Genomic DNA, 20623 nt, shown 5'->3' on the forward strand with positions numbered 1-20623 from the left:
TCATCATCTTTGTGAGATTGGGAGAGAATCCAAGTGCATTGCTTGAGTGATTGCATCTAGAGGCACTTGGTATTCGTGTTACGCTGCGGATTTCGCTTGTTACTCTTGGTGGTTGCCACCACCTAGACGGTTGGAGCAGCGGTGGAGGATTGGCATGAGTTGGTGATTGTTCATGGCCGCCTTTGGTGATTGTAAGGGGAGTTGTACCTTCCCCGACGGTGTGCCAAAAGGTAACTCTAGTAAATTGCTTTTGTCATTGAGTTACCTCACTTGTGGATTGGTTCTTGTGGTGTCCAATCATGTGGATGAGGTTTGTGAAACACCTCTTAGCCGTCGAACCACCAAGTGTTGGTCGACACAACGGGGACGTAGCGTGTTAGCAAGCACGTGAACCTCGGGAAAAAATCAATTGTCTCTCTTCTTTGGCATTCTCCCGGTGATTGGCTATATATTCATCTTGTGATTGGTTCATCCCCTACATGTCGATATAATCACTCTACTCACTCATTTACATTCTTGCAAACTAGTTGATACAAGCTCTTTAGTGTAATTAGAATTGAGAGCTTACTTTATTATTTACCAGTGTTCTCCTAAACGCTAAACGCTAAACAGTCGGTCACCTACCGTTTAGCCATTATTCGGGCAAAACGTCCCATTAAACGGGCTAAACGGTCAATTAAATGGGATAAAAGGGTGATTAAACGGAAACGGCGCACCACCATATAGCGTTTACATAGTGTTTAAACGAGCTAAACAGCCGTTTAGGTGAACAGTGTTATTTACATTCATCTAGTTGAGCTATTTAGAGTAGCAAGGTTGAGAGCTCTTAGTGAGTAATTACATAGCAAGTTTGTGTGCCTAAGTATTCATTGCAACTAGAATTGTTGGATAGGTGGCTTGCAACCCTTGTAGAGCTAGAGCAAGTTTGCATTACGCTATTTGTCATACTAATCAAATTGCTCTAGTTGATTTGTAGATTTTTAAATAGGCTATTCACCCCCCTCTAGCCATATTAGGACCTTTTAGACGGCCTCTACCAAGGCCATCACTAGGCAGCTGGGGGCAGAGCAGGGCATGCACCTACTAATGAAAGGTGCCCTGGTAGAGGCCCTCAAAGTGGTCGAGGCCTCCTAGGTCAAGGCCTTAGCCTGGAAGGAAAAGGCCGAGGGTGAGTCCTGTTGAGCCGCGCCTCTTGTTTTATTTGTTCTTCTTGTGTTCGACCCCTAACTCCCTGATGTGATGCAGAGCTAGAGAGGGAGGCTTCCAAGGCGGCCAAGGCCTCTCGGGTTGAGGTCCAGAACTAGAGGGAGAAAGCTGAAGGTGAGTTTCGTAGGCGTGCGCCCCTATTCGGTTTGTTTTTCTTTCATGCTTGACCCCATCCCGCCTATCTTGACGTGGGGTTGGCGAAGGAAGTCACTCGGGCAGCTGAGGCCTCTGTCGCGGTGCAGGCAGTGCTTGAGGCCAAGATCCAGGAGCACAACGTGCTGTAGAGCACCGCCCGTACCACCTACGAGGCCCTGGAGGTCGGAGGGGTCGAGTCGGGCAGCTCCCTCAGTAGCCGCTTGATCGCGTTGAGCGGCTGAGTCCACGAGCGGCTTCGAGGGGCGCTGCATATGGGCATCAAGCATGCCCTGACCGTTGTCTCCTCACACTATGCCGGCATCGACCTCAAGGCCATCAGTGACAGTTACATCATGGCTGAGGATGACGAGGAGACCGAGGAGGAGGTCATGAAGCTGGTGGAGGCGGCTGAGGCCCCTGGCACGACGCTGGCCAAGCTATTCAAAGAGGAGGAGGTTCCTCCTACGCCGATCGCTGATGCTGGCGACCCTGAGCCTTGACCTGGGCCAAAGGGGCCATGTAAATAGATTAGGACTTACCATAACGCTTGTGGCCATCGAGGCCTTTTTAAAGTACTTATGTGTATACGCTTTTTAATCATTTTTATTGTATTTCTGAGCCTCTGCCCTCTGTCTCGTCTTTGAACATATCTCTTGCTAAAAACTTCCTCAGAGCCTAAGCTGTCCCTCGAGCAAAAGGTGGTGAGGGAGTTGCCATAGCCCAGAGGCGTAGGCCGTCTCGTGGCTCGGCCGACCTTTTGGCCCTGAGACAGACTTTTGGTCCTTAGGTTTTTTACAGTCAATTTGCTAGAGTACACAAGAGAGTTTGGCGTAGAATTTTTTTTTCGAAAAATGACTAAAAACAGTGACTGGGACTTAGGGGGGGTCCCCCCTTCTAGCCCCCAAGGGAGGCTCAGTTCTGCAGAGGCAGAGCCGAGTCTTGTTCGAGCCCCGTGGTGGGCACCTCTGCAGAGGTAGAGCCGAGTCTCCCTTATAGAGTTATCGTAATGCCGATCCCCCGTCGATGGGCTTGGGGGTTTCTCAAAAAATTAGAACAACTAAAGAATGTTTCTTTATTGTATTTCAAGAAACAACGTATACAATGTTTGGAAATTTAAGGGTAGAAGCGACGTAGCTATTCTATGTTCCAAGCGTTGGTGAGGACTTCGCCCTTCTCGTTGGCTAGCTTGTAGGTCCTGGGCTTTAGCACTTGGGCGACGATGTACGGCCCTTCCCATGGTAGGGTTAGCTTGTGGCGGCCCTTGTTGCTCTGCCTCAGTCTCAGCACTAGGTCGCCCACCTTCAGGTCTCAGCTTTGAATGCGTCGGGCTTGATAGCGTCATAGGGCTTGCTGGTACTTGGCCGAGTGTAGCAGCATAACGTCTCAGGCTTCCTCTAGTTGGTCGAGGGCATCCTCATGGGTAGTGCGGTTGCTTTGCTTGTTGTAGGCCTGCAGCCTTAGGGAACCGTACTCCAAGTTAGTGGGGAGGATGGCCTCAGCTCCATAGACTAGGAAGAACGGTGTGAACCCCGTGGCTTGGCTTGGAGTGTTCCTCAGGCTCTAGATGACCGATGGGAGTTCAGCAAGCCATTTCTTGCCAAATTTCTTTAACCGGTTGTATATTCTTGGTTTGAGACCCTGTAGGATCATGCCGTTGGCACGTTCTACTTGGCCGTTTGTCCTAGGGTGTCCTACGGCCAACCAGGCCACATGGATGTGGTGGTCGTCGGAGAACATTAGGAACTTGTGGCCGGTGAATTGTGTCCCATTATCAGTGATGATGGTGTTTGGAACCCCAAACCTATGGATGATATCAGTGAAGAACAACACCGCTTGCTCGGATTTGATTCGAATGATCGAACGAGCCTCGATCCACTTGGAGAACTTGTCAATCGCTACCAGCAAATGGGTATAGCCCTTAGGGGCCTTCTGTAGAGGTCCAACCATGTTCAGCCCCCACACGACAAAGGGCCATGTAATAGGGATGGTCTGGAGGGCTTGGGCCAGGAGGTGCGTCTACCGCGCATAGTACTAGCATCCCTCGTAGGAGCATACTAGCTTGGTGGCGTCAGCAACCGCCGTTGGCCAGTAGAACCCTTGGCGGAAGGCGTTTCCGACGAGCGTCTGAGGCATTGCATGGTGCCCGTAGTCCCTCGCGTGCAAGTCCCAAAGTAGGGCTTGGCCTACCTCGGTGGTGATGCATCATTGGAGGACGCCAGATGGGCTTTGCCTATACAACTCATCATTGCTGAGGACATAAGCTTTGGCTCATCGTGCAAGCCATCGTGCTTCGGTCCTGTTTGTAGGAAGCTCTCCTCGAATGAGGCAATCAAGGAATGGGACTCGCCAGTCCATGCCCTAGTTGGCCTCAGGAGGCTCCGCTTTGATTTCCATGGCCTCGAGTTCAGCTATAGGGGTCTTGGTGACAGAGGGGGCCTTAGGCCCTACGGTGGGCTCGACTAGTGGACCCTCTTCCACCGCTGAGGTGTAGTCGATGGAAGGCTTGTGGAGGTCTCTGGCGAAGATGTTCAGGGGGACCGGGCCCGTGCCAATGCCATCTTTGCCAGTTCATCTGTGGCCTCGTTGAATTTTTGTGCAATGTGGTTGAGTTCAAGACCGTCGAACTTGTCTTCTAGGTGATGCACCAACTTGTAGTACGCCTCCATTTTGGGGTCATGGCAGTTTGACTCCTTCATCACCTGATCAATGATGAGCTACGAATCGCCCCATATGTCGAGACACCGTACTTCAAGTTCGATGGTGATCTGCAAGCCATTGATGAGGGCTTCGTACTCGGCTGCGTTGTTGGAGGCGACGAAGTGGAGCTGAATCATGTAGCGCATGTGCACTCCGAGGGGTGAGATGAAGAGCAGACCCACGCCTGCCCCAGTCTTCATCAGAGACCCATCAAAGTATATGGTCCAGCATTCCGCCTGGACTTGAGCAGGTGGTAGTTGGGTGTCGGTCCATTCAGCCACAAAATCGGCCAAGACCTAGGATTTAATTACTTTCCAAGGCGCAAAAGATAGGGCTTCCCCCATGAGTTCAATGGCCCACTTGGCTATCCTACCTAAGGCCTCTCGATTCTAGATTATCTCTCCTAGGGGGAAAGATGACACCATGGTCATTAGGTGGGACTCAAAGTAGTGACGCAGCTTGCGTCGAGCCAAGACTATGGCGTAGATCAATTTCTGGATGTGGCGGTAGCGTGTCTTAGTCTCAGAGAGCACCTCGTTGATGAAGTAAATAGGTCATTGGATGGGTAGAGCATGCCCCTCTTCCTACCTCTCGGCCACTATGGCCGCGCTGACCACTTGGGTCATTGCGGTGACGTAGAGTAAGAGGGCCTCGCCCTTGGTTGGTGGCACTAGGACGGGAGGATTGGTGAGCAGTGCCTTGAGCTTGGTGAGGGCTTCTTCGGCCTCGGGGGTCCAAGAAAAGCATTTGGATTTTCTTAAGAGGTGGTACAGAGGCAAGCCTTTTTCGCCAAGGCACGAGATGAAGCGGCTCAGGGCCGCAAGGCATCCCATAACCCTCTACACTCCCTTGAGGTCTCAGATTGGTCCCATGTTGGTTACGGCCGAGACCTTCTCTAGGTTGGCCTTGATGCCACGCTCTAAGACTATGAATCCCAAGAGCATGCCTCGGGGAACCCCAAAGACACACTTCTCGGGGTTGAGCTTGATGCCCTTCTCTCTGAGGCATTTGAAGGCTATTTCCAAGTCGTCGACGAGATCACTGGCCTTCCTAGACTTGACCATGATGTCGTCCATGTAGGCCTCGATGGTTCGCCTGATGTGCTCACCATAGACTCGGGTCATGCACCGCTGGTATGTGGCCCCCACGTTTCTGAGGCCAAACGACATAGTCACATAGCAGTACATACCAAATGGGGTGATGAAAGAAGTCATGAGCTAGTCAGATTCTTTCATCTTGATTTGATGGTAATCGAAATACGCATCAAGGAAAGATAGGGTTTCGCATCCCGTAGTGGAGTCAATGATTTGGTCAATTCGAGGTAATGGGAATGGAACTTTTGGACATGCTTTATTCAAACTGGTGTAATCTATGCACATTCTCCACTTCCCATTTTTCTTCTTAACTAATACGAGATTAGCTAACCACTCTGGATGGGACACCTCCTTGATGAATCTAGCCGCCAAAAGCTTCTGCACCTCCTCACCGATGGCCCTACGCTTTTCCTCGTCGAATCGGCACAGGTGCTGCTTCACCGGTCTAGAGCCGGCCTAGATGTCCAAGGCATGCTCGATGACCTCCCTCGGTATGCCCGGCATGTCTGAGGGACTCCACGTGAATACATTAGCATTCGTGCGAAGAAAGTTGATGAGCACAACTTCCTATTTGCTATTGAGGGTGGCGCTGATCCTCAGCACCCGGCCATTAGAGCAGGTGGGGTCGACCGGGATGAGTTTGACGGCCTCTGTGGGCTCAAAAGTCCTAGCACGACGCTTGGAGTCAGGCACCTCGCTACCAAGTCGGTCGAGGTTGACGATGAGGGTCTCGGCCTCCACGAGAGCCTCAGCGTACTCGGTGCATTCAACGTCGTAGTCGTATGCATGCTCGTAAGTGGACTCGACAGTGATGATGCCATTGGGGCCTGGCATCTTGAGCTTGAGGTAGGTGTAGTTGGGGACTGCCATGAACTTGGCGTAGCACGACCGCCCCAGGATGGCGTGATAGGTCCCCTTGAACCCAACCACCTCAAAGGTGAGGATCTCCTTGCGATAGTTGGAGGGGGTGCCGAAGCAGACGGGCAAGTCGATGTGCCTAAAGGGTCACGTGTGTTTCCCTGGCGTGATGTCATGGAAAGGCGCGGCATCACCCCGGAGCTGCGACTGGTCGAGCTCTAGGAGTTCTAGGGTGTTGGCATAGAGGATGTTGAGGTCGTTGCCTCCGTCCATCAACACCTTGTTGAGCCAGGTGTTGCCGATGATCGGGTTGACAACAAGTGGGTACTGCCCGGGGTTTGGGACATAATCGGGGTGGTCATCTCAATCAAAGGTTATCGCCTCCCGGGACTAGTCGAGGTACCGGGGAGTGGCCACCTTGACCGAGAAGACCTCCCAGTGTTCCTTCTTTTGCTAGCGCGCTGTGAGGCACGCTGAAGGCCCGCCAAAGATCATGAAGGTGTTGTGTACCTCGGGGAACTCATCGTCCTTGTCGTCGTCCCTATCACCAGCGCCCTTCTTCTTGGCATCGTCGTTGGGGAGCCTGAGCTTGGCGTAGTAATGTCGAAGCATGGTGCACTCTTCGAGGGTGTGCTTCATCGGACCCTAGTGGTAAGGGCAGGGTTTCTTAAGCATATCATCGAAGAGCCCGAGGCCTCTGGTGGGGCCTCAGGGATTCTTGCAATCTGCGGCCATGACTAGACTGGCCTCAAGGACCTCCTGCTTCCCCTGGTGACCCTTTTTCTTTTTCTTAGGGAGGTGGGGGCCGAGGCCTTGGGGGCCTCATCACTCTGCTTCCCCTTGGCGTCGTTGTCGGGGAAGATGGCCCCGACAGCCTCTTCGCCCGAGGCGAAGTTGGTGGCGATGTCGAGGAGCGTGGCCGCCGTGGTCGGTATGTTTCGACCTAACTCTCCGACTAGGTCTCAGCAGGAGGTGCCAGAGAGGAATGCCTAGACAATTTCTGAGTCGCCGACGTGGGGCAACTCGGTGCATTGCTTAGAGAAGCATCGGATGAAGTCTCAGAGAGACTCATTCGGCCTCTAGCGACAACTCTTAAGGTCCTAGGAGTTCCTGGGGCACACGTATGTGCCCTAGAAATTCCTGACGAAGACCTTTACCAAGTCGTGCTAGTTGTGGATCTGCAAGGGAGGGAGGTGTTCGAGCCAGGCTCACGCCGAGTTTGACAGGAACAAGGGGAGGTTGCAGATGATGAGAAAGTCATCGTTCGCTCTGCCTAGCTGACAAGCCAGGTGGTAATTGGCCAGCCATAGCTCGGGGTTGGTCTCACCGCTGTACTTTGCGAGGTTGGTCGATTACCAAAACCAGGCCAGGAAGTGAGCGCCGTGGATGGCCTTGCTGAAGACTCGAGGGCTAGGTGGCCAAGGACTGCGGTCCTCCTCACTGTCGTAGCGACCGCCTCAGTGCGGGTGGTAGCCTCGGGTGGGTCCATCATTATCATGGCGTCATCGCCTGCTGACCACATCATGGTCACCTTGCGCCTTGCGTCGGTCACCGAGGTGATCGTGCACCGAGGGGGCCTTGTTGGCTGTTGGTGCCCGAGCAGGCTTGGGGTGAACCGAGGCCTCTCCATCCTACTGGGGCGGTGCCGTGGGTAGTTCTGAGACGCCTCCGCACCGTCGAGAGGTGGAACTTTCGGCCTGCTGTACCATGGTGGTCTCAAGGAGGTCTTGGAGCTCACCGTGGACCTGTCGCCCCTCTGAGGTAGAGGGCTTGGGCATCATTCAGAGTAGCATTGCTGTTGCCGTGACATTCTGGCTAGCATGATTGAAGATAGGGGGTTGCTCGTCCCCTTCGTCATTATTGATGCGGCGGTTGATGTCGTGAGCCCTCCGCTGGCCTGCTCCGCCATCACCGTGACCCCGCTGCTCTCACTCAAGAGTGTCTCAAAGCTGCTGCAGAAGGAGTCAGTCTTATTTGACCTTGGCCTGAAGCTCACAGAGCTGTTGTAGGTCTAGGCATCGAAGTTCCTCGGGGGCAAGGTTCTCGTTTTGCGCTGCCCGGGGCTCGACGCGTGGAGGTGCGGCGATGCCAGCCCCCTCGGGGGGCGGGGAGTGATTGCCTACCCCCTCATCCTCATCACTCGTGCTTGGCATCCTGAGCTCAATGTTGAAGCACTCACGAGTGGGATTGTAAGTGCCTTTATCATCGAAGTCAGAGTAGCCAAAGTAGTAGTCGCTCGTGGCCATGAAGCAGAGCATGGCTTCAGGGTCACAAAGTCTAGAGAAGTCTAGTCTGGCCCATGCCTTGTCCTCCTTCGAGGAGTCAGCGTGGGTGTGGATCGGGGTTGTGGCGATGAGGTTGAGGGCGAAACGTTGGTAGGCGGCGGCATTGCCCAACCCGAAGGGGTACGGGGATGGTGTTGTCGCTAGGCTTCGCTCCGCTAGAGGCGACTCCTCAGGAGGTGGCGGGGCAGAGCTCGATGATGGGGCGTCGTCATGCGCCACCGACGTCTTTCCCTTGCCCAGGCTTAGGCTAGAGAGGTCCCCAACCAGGGACTCGGTGCCAACAGTCGGGCATGGGATACCGACGGAGCACGGTGAGTCACCATGAGCTCGCGCGGAATTGGGGTGGTCCCGCCTGCGTCGCGCCTAGCGAGCACGACGAGAGCGGCGGCCTGGGCGCCGCCTGTGCCTAGGCTACTGGTGCACGATGTCATCGTCGGTCGATGGGGTTCTTGGTGGGAGGAGTACCATATCGTACTCATGTCCTAGAGACATGAACTCTAGGCTCCCGAACTAGATCACCGTGCCGTGATGCAGTGGTCGCACGGGGTCTGCCATCTAGAACTTGTTGGGATGATGAGGCTAACACGTAGTAAAGCCCCTACCTGGTGCGCCAACTATCGGTGTTTTGGGTCCGGCGGATCCTCAACCGACTAGTGAAAGTGTACTATGTGCCCTTAATCCTGGATGGTGATACGAAGAGATACAAGGTTTATACTGGTTCAGGCAATAGGTGCCCTACGTCTAGTCTGAGAGAGCGATCTTGTATTCCTTGCACCGAGGTGCCTGTAGTAGGAGTTTACAAGCTAGGCGAGAGAGGGAGCTAGTCCTAGGTCTCTGCATGGAGTGGCGTGGGTTGCTTGTGCATGTGAATTACAGAGCATTGTGTGTTGCTTGTCTGTGTGTGTGTCCGTGTGATCTCCCCGTCCCTAGAAGCGGCCCCGGTCACTCTCTTTTATAGTCGAAAGGAGGCATGGGGGCGGTACATGGATTTGCTACACGATGTTTTGTGAGCTGAGGTGGTATGTCGAGCCCTGTAGCTCATCACTGTGGCAGCATGGTCGGTGGAGCAGCCTTGTCCTCGGTGCACTGGAGCGACGCACCGGTCACGCCTGATCCTGTGCGACATGGGAGCTTCTGTAGCTTGGCGTAGGGTATGGTGCGTACTACAGATGACATGCTGGTCGCTGTATGTTGACAACACAGAAAGCCAAGGCCCAATTGGTGTAGAGGCTGAACCATCGTGGGGGGCTCGGCGGGCGTGAGTCTCGAGGCTATAGGGACCCCGAAGCGGATAGCCGAGGCTCGGAGGGAGCAGTTGGTCTTGTGCATTGATTCCGAGGCTACAGGGACCCGAATATGACTCTTTGTGCCACGCTATCCTTGGAGCAGGGGTTAGGTGGCATAGTGCAGCATGGGTGTCAGCCATGGACATAGTGCCGAGCACAGCGCCCGGTAACCCCTGCCCCATCCTGTCCTAGATAGCATGGCGTTGATGCGACTCCCATCTCATCGGCCACTCTGCTGTGTCGAGCCATTGTTCGGCTGACATCGCGGGAGTGGTTGGTTGCGTTAGTTGGACATGACGTCCCGGTTGAGGTGGCGGTGATGGGGTAGCTATCGAGCCGGCCTCGAGCGAGGCGGAGGATCGGTACCTTGTCCGAGGCCTTACGTGCGGGGTCTCGAGCGAGGCAGAGAATTGTTACCTCATCCGAGGCCTTACGTGTGGGGTCTCGAGCGAGGCAGAGAATCGGTACCTCATCCGAGGCCTTATATGCGGGGTCTCGAGCGAGGCGGAGAATTGGTACCTTGTCCGAGGCCTTACATGCAGGGTCTCGAGCAAGGCGGAGAATCGGTACCTCGTCCGAGGCCTTACAGTTTCATTTTGGGCCGAGCCCGCTTCGAGTGAGTCAGGATAGTATCCGAGGTGGGCCGGGTGGTCCAGCCGAGCCTCGGATAAGGTGGGAGTTTGCCGGTGGTTGTCTCTTAGCTTCGATTTTTACAAGGTCTAAGCGATTTTTTCGGTCCTTGCTTAGGGGACCCTTTTTTATGGTACCCGACAACCGCCACTACTCACCGTCAGGGCCGTGCACGTATTGACTCTGACGACGATGATGGTGCTAGGGCTGCAGGAGGTGATGATAATGATTGGACGGACATCCAGGGAGATGACGAGTAGGTATTGATCTTTCTTCTTTTCTTCTCTTTTTGGTGCTTTATGCCAAAGGGGGAGAAAATTAGAGGGGTCAACAACTTTTCGACGCCATGGTCAGCAGCTACGCTTCATGTCCTATTCGATGAGTGTTAGTCTTCGCTAGGTGGAAAGTTTGAGAGTCGCTCAAAACTCTAAATTATGAAATAATGCTACTATTTGACTCTTTGTGTATCAGCTATGGACATGTATCGTTTGTGTGGATTAGAAGTCATCTTATTGTGCTAGGTTGCATATCTTTTTTATCTGAGCTAGCTGTGTGGTGCTTGACTCTGTCTTGCTCGTATAGTCAGGTGCGGCAGTGCCACACTCCTAGTGCGGCAGTGCCGTACTCAGCTGCAGCAGCAAGCACATGTGTGCATGATCTGTCATATGCATCACGTATATATTTTCTTGACACTGTGTGCAGCACCCCACAAAGGCATGGATGTAGGGGGAGCCCCAAATTTCACTTAACTAAAGTATGAATCTTGGCCTCTTATGTCAAGTTGAGGATTCAAAACTCTATTCACATATTTAGGGGAGGCTCTACACCCATGGCTTGAAAAAAATCTCAGTTATTCATTTCATATCTTTTGTAAGCTCTAATTGGGTTATCATCAATCATCAAAAAGGGGGAGATTGTAAGTGCAATCAAGCCCTAATGTGGTTTTGGTGTTGATGACCACCTAATTAGAGAACTAATAAGATTTATTAAGATGATAAGCAGGGAATTCATTATAGAGGATGTCACATGGAAAGAAGGAGCCCCCAATTACAAATAAGGACGACATCGCGCTCAAAGAAGTTTTGAATTCTTTTGTCTTTTGAAATTGAGTATGAGAAAAGCCGTACTATAAAGGGGGACACTACAACTGGGTAAAAGTGTGCAACTAAATGCTCAATCTTTACACAAACATCCTCACACCTTAGCTAAGACAACCAACTTAACAACTCCTTCGCCTTTGTTGTCTTGCTGGGTGCGGCAGTGCCGCACCTGGAGAGACGCACTGCCGTACCATGGCACTACCGCACTTAAGTAACCGTTGGGGTGACAGGGGGTATTTATACTTTTCCCTGTCCTCCATAACGTCGCTCTCTTCTTCCCCAATGGTTTAGACCGATGAAAATCAGTAGGTGCTCATCTCCTCTCTCCTCCATTGGTGCCCTTCAAGCTCTCAAGTTTTTCCTTTGACTTCACCATGAATCCTTGAGAGAAAAAGGTGCCAAAAGTGATTAGAGAGCAGCCCCACTGATTCCAAAAGCCTAAAAAGCATTTGGTTTATGTTTTGGCCAGCGGTTGTGTTTGTTACTCTTGGAGCTTGGCTCCTAGCCGGCTAGAGCATCACCCGGTGAGCTTGCCAAGTTTGTGGCAGCCCGAGAGGTTTGTAACCACCTCTTGCAGCGAGTAAAATCACCTCTCATCTCAAGAGTTCACTCTCTTGATTTAAGAACGAGGTAGGGTTGCAAAGCCCTAAGCCTTGTGTCATCTTGTGCTTGTGTTGCTACACTTGTGTTCTTGTTGTTGTTGAGGTGATTTCTAGGGTTTGAGGCCGATCGACTTGTGTGTGGTGTTTCCACCACTTTCAGTTGTTGATCTGTGATCTACTACCCTGCAGGAAGCTAAGAAATTTACCCGATCTAAATTTTGTTGGGTAAATTTTGAACTGTGAACTAATCTCTCCTGCAGGTGCAACAGTGCCACTGTTTGGTGTGGCAGTGCCGCGCTCACAGAGCGGCAGTGCCGCGGGTAAATTTGACTTTGGTTTGAGTTGAATTTTTACAGGCCTATTCACCCCCCTTTAGGTATACCAGAGATCCTGCAGAGGTAAAATGAACAGTTTTAAAAGTTGAGAGAGGTGGTTTACCCGGTTTTCGAGTTCAGGGAGAAAAACTAAACTTCGAAGATAGTTAGGGAGGTAAAATTGTCTTTTTCCTTTCGAAAAGCACGCTACTCTGTTAGGCCAGGGTTATATGAGCCAGCAGTGGCACCGAGGCACATATGAGCCGGCAGTGGCCAGGGCAAACTTTTTCAAATGAGGTCTCATTTTTCTTTGGGTTTGAAACATTCTAATCATTCATTCATTCACGCAAAGCAAAAATCATTAAATCGGAGCTAAAAAATTGTGCTGCTATAAATACTTAGAAAATTGTACTGCAATAAATACTTAGAATATATATGTCTATGAGTAGAACTTTTGAGAGATTCTTTTTCCCATTTTTACTAAACACTTACTACCTTTCTACTCTCTCGGTTTCAAATTGTAAGTCACTTTTTGTCAAGGCAACTTATAATTTGAAATAGAGGGGTACTCCCTTCGTCCCAGTATATAAGGCGTAACCACCTCTGATTCAAAGACCAGGAAACGTATTTAATTCTCTCTCACACTAGTATTACTTCATCGATATACGTATGTCTAGAGAGAGTACGTCTTATATTCTGAGACTTGAATAAAAAGTGGTTGCGGCTTATATAATAGGATGGAGGGAGTATTTGCCTCAACGTTGGAGTTATGGTTTGTACCGCCTACACCAAAGAACACGCGATAATCAGTTGCAGACTATAGTTAGGTGTATTAAATAAATGTATCAACATAAAGTTTGGATCAAATGATAGACGAATACTAAAAAATACAAATCACTTGCAGCCACATCTTGCAGCATGTAGATCAGCCCGCTTGCGCAGCTCATGCTGAGGATGATGAGAGCACCGGTAACTGCAGGTCTAAGCTGAAGAAGGCCGAACAAAGCTAAGGCCCAGAAGTGTCTCCCACCCGACGGCCTGACCTGACGGCCTCCCACCCGCCGCCGCCGGCGGCGCCAGCCGCCTCCCAGGCGTCGGCGCCCCCTGCCCTCCCCTCCCCCTCCCCCTCCTCCTCCCCCACCTCCTCCCCTATCCTCCCCACCAAGGATGCGGCCGGATCTGGCATTCTGGCGCCTCCGCGGGATCCGTGGCCGCCCGTGCGGATGCCGGCGTCGGGAACTGCCGCCACCGCTGCCGACGGCGGATCCGAGCCCATTCCCACTAGATCCGACGCTTCGGCCCCTCCACGGCCCTCCACGCTGCCGCAGCCGTCGAGGTCGGGCTCCGCCGCCACTACATCCACGCCGACGATGATGTCGGGCACCACTGCAGCAGCCACCACCGGCGTCGAGCCTGCCCTTGCGGGTTCCACGGCCCCTCCGCGGCCACCTGCGCCGCCGCCGACACTGACCCCGGAGGCAGCCACCGTGACCGCCACTGCAACGGCCGGTCCACCGCCGCCTCCTCCCGCGGGGACCGCGCGAGCGCCTCCCGGGGACGAGGACGCTGCCATGGCAACCACCACGGCCGCGCCGCTGCCGCCCGAGGGGGTCACCTATGACGCTGCGTACCCTCCACCGCTGGGGATGGATGCGAGCAATACCGCGGCCACGGCCGGGCCCGGGGGTACCGTCACGGCGTCGCTGGGCGCCTCAGGCTCCTCCCTCTTGCCGGCCGCGGCACCGTTCTTCCACGGATGCTCTTCGGGAGGGCGTTCGAAGAGCCGGCGGTGGGCGGACGACGACGACGAGGACACCAATGACGACGAACCCGCGACATACCTGGAGGCCGCTCGTCGCCCGGCGATGCCGGCATCACCGTCCCCCGTGCGCCACCACACTCGTTCAGCCGCAGCTTTGGGGCGCCGCGGAGCAGGGCCTTTGCGTGGCTATGCTGCTGCTGAGCGGGGCCGTCAGGGACATGGCCGTAGGCGGAGGAAGCGCAGCCGACCACGCCCGCAGCTGGTGAACGGCTTGCCTGTGCGGCCAGTGGACGGCCGTGTCCCTGCCCGCCAATGCCTCGGCCGTCGTGGACGGATCTCCGCACCCAACACCGATGGGTGGCGGGAAATTCTCCCCCAACAGGTCTCTGGATCTAATGCTGCTGCCTCAACGGAGCCGCGCCCCAGCCAGGGGCAACTCCCGCAGGTCAAGAAGATCCCGGCAGAGCTTCACGGCAGATGCTTCAACTGCCTCTCCTACTCGCACCGAGTAGCGACTTGTCGGTTGCCACGGCGTTGCCTGCGCTGTCGTGGATTCGGGCACATCATCAAGGACTGCAGGCGAAGGACTGCTTCGACCTCGGCGGCGGTGGGTGCCGACCTGCCTCGGTATTCTGCTCGCGTCGACCCTATGTACTCCCAGCACGCGCCGCGCGGCGGTGCGAGGGATACCGCACCGGGGGCCGTGGGGGGCGCCGGTGGGAGACGACGACAACAGCGGCGACGGAAGAATAAGCCGAAGGAGATCGGCACGGGTGCGCCTGACGACCACGTTGACAAGGCACCTACTTATACTGCTGCACTAAGCTTCCCCGAGCCAGATCCGGTGGCGATGGCGCTATGCGCGAGGGCGCCCCCCCCCCCCCCCCCCCCCGCATTGGTCATCTCTTTCGACCCGATGCTGGAGGAGCTCGCCACCTCGCTCGTCGTGAGCCAGCCAATGAGAGCAGCAACACCTGAGTGTCTGTCTGCTACGACAGCCCCGCAGGAGGTTGAGGCACCAGTGGCGGACACCTGTTCCCCGACGGCGACTGCTCAGTGGACGACAGACCTGTCACTGACGTCGCCAGGGCAGGGGATGGCACAACTCACGCCACCATGAGCGGGAGCACCTGGCGTCGCAGAGGGTTGCACCACCCCCAGCGACGCAACGCCCACACCACGCGAGGCTGCACGACGGCTCGCACGGTTCACTGAGGAGGTGCAGCTCGAGCGAATGCCGCCTCTGATCGCCAGCCCACCTAGGCAGAAGGTGCCAACCAGAGGGCAACCCATGCCAAAGCGGAGCAGACGGATTGCCGCTCAGCCGCTGGCGCACATTTCGATCTGCAAGCGGGGTGAGGTGCTCCTCATGCGGAAGATGGGCTTTGCACCGCCGGCAGGTCCAATCTCATCCGCGTCCAAGAGAGCTTACGACGACTTTTTCGCAAGGAACTGGACGTCGAGCGAAGTGGAAGCACTGGACAAGCTGTTCCCGGCGGCCACTGCTACGATTGGTACAAGGCTCTTCTCAGATGACGGAGCAGAGTCGCGCGGCCATTAGCGGAGACGCACAGCTACGTTAGTTACTGCGTGGCTCGTAGTTCGGTTGTTTACTTTTATGTAATATCCAAGTTTGAAACAGTCTACTAGGCAGGTCCAGTTAAACTGTAAGACCTCCTAGGGCGCTTATTAGAAGCGTGTCGTGTGTATGGTTAAACCCCTTTTCTTCTTAATTAGAATGATACGCAAATCTTTTGCGTATTCGAGAAAAAAAAATACAAATCATTTCCCCCACTTTTTTCAGAAAATGGAGTTTTTTTAGATATAAATGGAGTTACAGGAATGCATTTATTAAATTAGTTTTATGTTTTCACTGGTTTCTATCCTATATCCCCGATTATCACAGACAATCAAAAAGGCACAAAGACGCATAATAGGGCGAATTAGGGAAGGAGGCGGCAGACGGTGCCTTGTCGCTATCGATGTTGGGAACAAGAACAATGTATAGTCGCCTTTCGTCCCTCGATCGTGCAAAAGCATCCTCGGTGCTTGCATGCACCGAGCACTGTGCATCGCTGTCGTTGTTCCTTCCCGTGCGAGGCGCACGAACGTACCCAGCCATGAGAAGGAGCCAGTCGTGCGTTGGTTCCCGGCGGCGCCGGCGCCCAGGGCACTCCCCACCTCGAGTCCTCTCCTAGCGTTGGCCCCCATTATCCTCGTCCCCCACTCGGAGTCAACTCGATCATGCGCCGCGGTCTTCCCTTGACGTTCAACGGTGCAAGGCGGAGGCGGCACGCCCACGGCCCACTCGCCCAGCCCTGGCCGTGTCCGACCGTCACGTACCAGTACGACGGCACGCGACTCGGGCAAAGGCGGCAAGGCCCAGTTGGCGACTTGGCGGAGCGAATCCTGCAGTAAAAGTGCGTGGCTGACGAGCAGGCGCAAAGGCTTTTCTGACCGGCCATTGCCCGCCCGCCACGCACGGCACACAGGACAGAGGCAACAGTGGCAGCGGCGCATCCTCCGCTCCGCTTCCACGTTCCTCCCCCAAGCGCCCCCGAAAAGCACAACGAAAAGGTGCTGCCATAAACGGAAAAAGACTCGGCACTGCGCACCAGCTAACCTCCCTCTCGCATCTCACAGTCTCGCGCTCTCGCTAGTCGGCAGTCGCTATAGCGATAGGAGCAGCCGAGCAGGCTGTTGTACTGCTGTGCGCATTTGCCAACGCGCAACAGGCAACACGCAACGCAAAACAGCCCACGCAAGGAGGTCGAAGCCAACCCCACTTCGAGGATCGGTGGATGGAGCCCATGGAGGCGGCGGTGGGCGGGAAGGCGGTGGACGCGTACCGGAAGGCGCTGGCCACGGCGGCCTCGGCGGCGGCGTACGCGGTCATGGCGCGCAGCATGGCACGGGAGCTGCTCCCCGAGGAGCTCCGCGCCGCGGCGCGCTGGGCCGCGTCGGCGCTCGGGGCCCGGGTCGGCTGGGGCCAAAGGGACCGGCGCACGCTCGTCGTCCGGAGCCAGCCGAGCAGCACCGGCGCCGGCGGCGAGGACAACCTCCTCTTCGAGGCCGCGCGGACGTACCTGGCGTCCAGGCTCGACCCGCGCGCCATGCGCCGCCTTGGCGTCACGCTGGCGCGCGCCAGGGACGACGCCGGCCGCGCCAGCTGGCGGAGGCTCCTCTTCCTGGAGCCCGGGGGCTCCACCTTCGACGACTTCGAGGGCGTCCGCTTCACGTGGACGTGCGTTGAGCCGACGTCCGGCGGCGGCGGGACCAAGAAGAAGGCCAAGAAAGGAGGCGAGCCCAGCGCCGGCGGCGACCGCGACTTCGTGCTGGAGCTCAGCTTCGACGCCCAGCACACGGACGTCGCCATGGACCGCTACGTGCCCTTCGTCATGGACGCCGCCGAGGAGGTGCAGCAGCGGGAGCGCGCGCTCAAGATCTGCATGAACGAGGGCCGGATCTGGTACAGGATGAGCCACCACCACCCGGCCACGTTCGACACGCTCGCCATGGACCCCGCGCTCAAGCGCTCCATCGTCGCCGACCTGGACCTCTTCAAGAGCAGGAGGGACCACTACCGCCGCGTCGGCAAGGCGTGGAAGCGCGGGTACCTGCTCTACGGGCCGCCGGGCACAGGCAAGTCCAGCCTCGTGGCCGCCATGGCCAACCACCTCCGCTACAACCTCTTCGACCTCGACCTCTCCCATGTGCAGTTGAACACCTCGCTGCAGTGGCTGCTCCTAGGCATGTCCGACAAGTCCATCCTCGTCATCGAGGACATTGACTGTTGCTGCGATGCCATGTCGAGGACGGATGACAAGGCGCCGCCGGTGCGTACCGGCGGACGTACCACCGGAGACGATGGTGGCCATGATGACATCGACGACGGCCCTACATCGGATTCGGGCACTGCTCCGCCACCCAACAAATCCAACAGCAATCAGGTAACTAAACTACACCCGTTTCAATCATCCTGATCATCGCAGCGGTCACTGTTGTATTGAATCATCACTGACTCGACGCCAATAATGGTGTCCGCCTTGCGCGCGCGCCCTGGAACAACCTCAGGTGACGCTGTCCGGCCTGCTCAACTTCATCGACGGGCTGTGGTCGACCAGCGGCGAGGAGCGCATCATCGTCTTCACCACCAACTACAAGGACCGCCTGGACCCGGCGCTGCTGCGTCCCGGCCGGATGGACATGCACATCTACATGGGCTACTGCGGCTGGGAGGCTTTCAAGACGCTCGCCCACAACTACTTCCTCGTCGACGACCACCCGCTGTTCCCGGAGATACAGGAGCTGCTCTCCCAGGTGGAGGTGACGCCGGCCGCCGTGACGGAGATGCTGCTGCGGAGCAATGATGCCGACGTCGCGCTCCGGGGGCTCATGGAGTTCCTCGAGGAGAAGAACAAGAAGAAGCAGGCAATGCCTACTGAAGGGAAGCAAAGTGAAGAAGAAGCTGGGAAAGATGCGGCATCAAGGGAACCATCGAAGTAACGTGATCGCATTGAGGGCTTGCTAGGGAACAAGATGAACTGCCTTCTCTTAGTATTTTGTTTGGCAACAACTGTCATGTTGTCAGATTGTCACGCTACTACTTACTAGCAAGACACTCTGCTGGTCTATGCATAACATCGTAGTGGATGGTAGCAGCTCGTCCTACTGACTCCTAAATCGTACTAATCGTTATGGTTGCACTCTTTAGGCCTTCTTTCATGTCATGATATTTTGCATGGTGAGGAATTGATGCGGATGCCCCTGTTCCGAATGGTGATTTTGCAAGAATATATACGATCATTGATATATGCTATGCTAAATTGCTAATCCAACAGTGATTAAGCCGCAACTCTTACTGCTGCGCTTCCTGCGATACCAAGCCTTACCCCAGGTCTCCGCAAAGTGAGTTGTATCTCGTGGCTGCGCTTCCTGCATGGCTGGCTGCATCCATTGACTGAGTTTGATTGATTACACTAGGTTTACTTAACTAAAATAGTTTTGCTGAGGCAGATGCTTTGAACCTCTGAATATCTTTGTACGTAGTATTAGGAGCTGTGTGTTGAAGCAGTAATGTTGAATAGCATTTTATAAATGCTTCACCATGAACCTGTTATGTCTGTAATGCTAAACGTTTACTAAAATAGACTGTTGTCTAATGAAATGTTTCATTTCTGCCTTTTCTACTCGCTACCATTTGTCCTTGGCAAGGTCTTGCAACGTTATTATTTAGAAAATGGTGCTAAGTTATGTTGCAGACGACTGGCGACGGGTGGGTCTTCGGCTGGGTGTGCAATGGGCCTCCAACGAGCTTGTTGCCCCAGCTTGTCGAGTAATGCCACAAAAACCTTTCAACTTAAACATGTACCACACTTCCATACACCATTACGATTATAACTATATATATGTAATTTGTGACTTACGCTAGGTCTAAACAAATATTTTCATGAATAAATCTTATTCACATATTTTGCTACAAGTATCAGAATTTCTTAGTTTTCATATCATAGAGTTTGAAACTTCTTTTTCCTATAATAAGAGGACGTCGCACATATTTTCTAACGAAACACATTTTATTTACATAATGTATCATATCTTCCAAAAATGAAATGATTTTGTGCCTGTAATAGGATTCTAATATTATCCAAGGAAATACAAGTCTGTTAGTACAATATATTTGTATTAGGACGTCGACTTTGATAACCATAAACGTGTGTGCGCCGTACGTGCACGTCTACTGTCGGTTAGAACCGGAACTTGAGCCGTACCATTCGAGTGAGGGCCCCTGGCAACATCCAAAGAATGACACAACACGAAATATTTTAGGCCGGGTTAGCATGACACGAACGCGACATACATTTTGGGCCATGCTTGGGCTGACATGGCTTGAAAATAGCATGTAAGCATATATCTACAACACTACAATACAATTTCTAGTATTTATTACACTACATCTCATTTGATTCTTGAATGTATTATGAAACATTGAAACTTTAATGAAAATAATACATACAAAATATATTTTTTGTATGATACAAGTGGATAAAGAAAACTAGCAATTACATTTTGATGGTTGTATGCTTGGACCGGCATGACTCGAAAGCATGTCAACATGCCATGGGTCGTGATTGGACCGAAGAAAAGCCTCTTGAGGTATCGGCATATGGTCTGATGTGCCTCACGCCCTCATGTGTTTAGAGGCCATGATCCGAAGGGGCACGAAGCACGAGAGGGTCATGCCATGCTGGGAAGACTAGTTCTAACACCTCTACTATTGCCAATGAAGGGAAGACAAAATTTAAAGAGATGGCCATGAAGGGAAGTTATATTTTTGAATTTGCAATAAATGGATTGTTATAACTTTGAGTGGCAATCAAGGAAATTTCGAGCAAAATATTTGCTTTCCACCAATGATTCCCAATAGTTGGTTCCCCGAAAAAAATTGAACCCGTCGTCATTTCTGCCTGCTACGTTCCTGCTTGGTACGACGCCTTGCCACCATTTCCTGTGCGTTCACCCTCTCCATCCATCTGCTGTGCCCCAAGCCCCAACACTGTGCGTTCACCCTCTCCATCCATCTGCTGTGCCCCAAGCCCCAACACGCCGGCCAGCCCCTAGCCACACCCAGCCAGCATCCAGCCAAACACCGGT

The 20623-nt window shown here is 53.9% G+C and overlaps 2 protein-coding genes across 2 annotated transcripts; one reads left to right on the top strand and one right to left on the bottom strand.

Moving 5' to 3' along the window:
• Window positions 1–12974: 12974 nt before the first annotated feature.
• Window positions 12975–13780, bottom strand: LOC136544382 (uncharacterized). The gene is made up of 2 exons (XM_066536566.1): window positions 13251–13780; window positions 12975–12990 (listed from the first exon to the last, which is right to left on the bottom strand). The coding sequence occupies exons 1-2, from the start codon at window positions 13778–13780 to the stop codon at window positions 12975–12977; spliced, it is 546 nt and encodes a 181-aa protein (XP_066392663.1).
• Window positions 13781–16681: 2901 nt separating this feature from the next.
• Window positions 16682–19021, top strand: LOC136542382 (AAA-ATPase At3g50940-like). Its single transcript, XM_066534783.1, has 2 exons — window positions 16682–17919; window positions 18044–19021. The coding sequence occupies exons 1-2, from the start codon at window positions 16771–16773 to the stop codon at window positions 18473–18475; spliced, it is 1581 nt and encodes a 526-aa protein (XP_066390880.1). The 5' UTR covers window positions 16682–16770; the 3' UTR covers window positions 18476–19021.
• Window positions 19022–20623: the final 1602 nt, after the last annotated feature.

Source organism: Miscanthus floridulus, chromosome 3 (genome assembly GCF_019320115.1).
Source record: "Miscanthus floridulus cultivar M001 chromosome 3, ASM1932011v1, whole genome shotgun sequence".
In the NCBI taxonomy this organism is placed as follows: Eukaryota; Viridiplantae; Streptophyta; class Magnoliopsida; order Poales; family Poaceae; genus Miscanthus; species Miscanthus floridulus.